Here is a 1,412-nt window from a genome sequence, read left to right on the forward strand (position 1 = left end):
TATATATATTCAGATGTGTATATGTACATATAAGTGAGAGGTCCTATATGAATGATACGATGAGACGAGCTTAAATGGATAGGTGTCCATCTGAATCAATCGCTACATCGCCTGCGGACAACGGTTGTGCGAAGGATGAGCTGAAGAAGTGCTGAATGGAAAACGTTAATGGGATAGTCTAGTAGCTGCATTAAAGTTTAGTATGTATTATGAAGTGACCAGAACCATAACAAACACACATGCATACCGCAATGGGAAACAAGATCCAATATCGATATCGTATATAGCACTCTTTTAGGATGTATAGGGCTTTCTCAGGTATGTGTTGACATGTCTTTGTTTGTGTATATATCACACAAGGGGTTGTATTATAGGTTATTCTCAGCGATAGGGAATGTCGGTAGTACCGCGGTCAGTAGTAGGCCTTGACCGAACACACTACAACACACTGTGCCGGTTGAAATATATAGATATACTATGCCAAACAATATGGTACAGTGCATGGCTGTTATGGGAAATGAGATAGTATAGTGCATGGGATGTATGAGAATTGATATAGTATTGCATGAAAAATAGTATAGTGCATGGGTACTATGAATAGTAATATAGTATAGTGCATGGGTACTATGAATAGTAATATAGTATAGTGCATGGGTACTATGAATAGTAATATAGTATAGTGCATGGGTACTATGAATAGTAATATAGTATAGTGCATGGGTACTATGAAAAAGTATAGTGCGTGGGTGCCATGGGCCGTAAGTGTACTGTACTCCTTTGTTCTGTTGCACGGTATGCTGTGTGAAGGTAAATCAGTCCGTCCCGCGATACATGAGCATAGTGCTCTAGTTTATTTAAAGATATCAAGTCTTTCGCGAGGTAGCGTTTGTATCAAAGCCTGATAGCCGTATGTAGTCTGTGGAGCCAAATGAAGTCATGGTCTGGCCAGGGTTCTTGGCTACGCTCTGTATGGAGGTTGGTACACTCGTGTAGGTGTAGGTATCATCGCGAGTCTTAACATAATTTAGCCTCGGGTATAGTTTAGAGTGTTCTTGTACGGGTGGTTGGTAGTTATCTGCGTGTGGTGCGTGCTTCTCACGCGGCCGCATACTCAGCCGCACGTACGTCGCATGGAAAACGTTCGCAGTGCATATGCTGCACTGTGCTGTGGCGATTGCCTCTCCATCGGTCGTCCCACACCACATATGCTGCGACGGCTGCTGCAGGGTACAGCATGTACTCGTGCAAGGTCTCCCGGTCAACTCATACATAGCAACCGGCAGTGGTCAACTCATGCATAGCAACCAGAAGTGGTCAACTCATGCATAGAAACCAGCAGTGGTCTACTCATGCATAGCAACCAGCAGTGGTCTACTCATGCATAGCAACCAGCAGTGGTCAACTCATGCATA

General features: G+C 43.6%; 1 protein-coding gene across 1 annotated transcript; it reads right to left on the reverse strand.

The window, feature by feature from the left end:
• Nucleotides 1-823: 823 nt before the first annotated feature.
• On the reverse strand, nucleotides 824-1,398 carry SARC_16175 (hypothetical protein). Its single transcript, XM_014289716.1, has one exon. The coding sequence runs from the start codon at nucleotides 1,269-1,271 to the stop codon at nucleotides 864-866; it is 408 nt and encodes a 135-aa protein (XP_014145191.1). The 5' UTR covers nucleotides 1,272-1,398; the 3' UTR covers nucleotides 824-863.
• Between the last annotated feature and the right edge of the window lie 14 nt (nucleotides 1,399-1,412).

This window comes from Sphaeroforma arctica (genome assembly GCF_001186125.1).
Source record: "Sphaeroforma arctica JP610 unplaced genomic scaffold supercont1.7511, whole genome shotgun sequence".
In the NCBI taxonomy this organism is placed as follows: domain Eukaryota; class Ichthyosporea; order Ichthyophonida; genus Sphaeroforma; species Sphaeroforma arctica.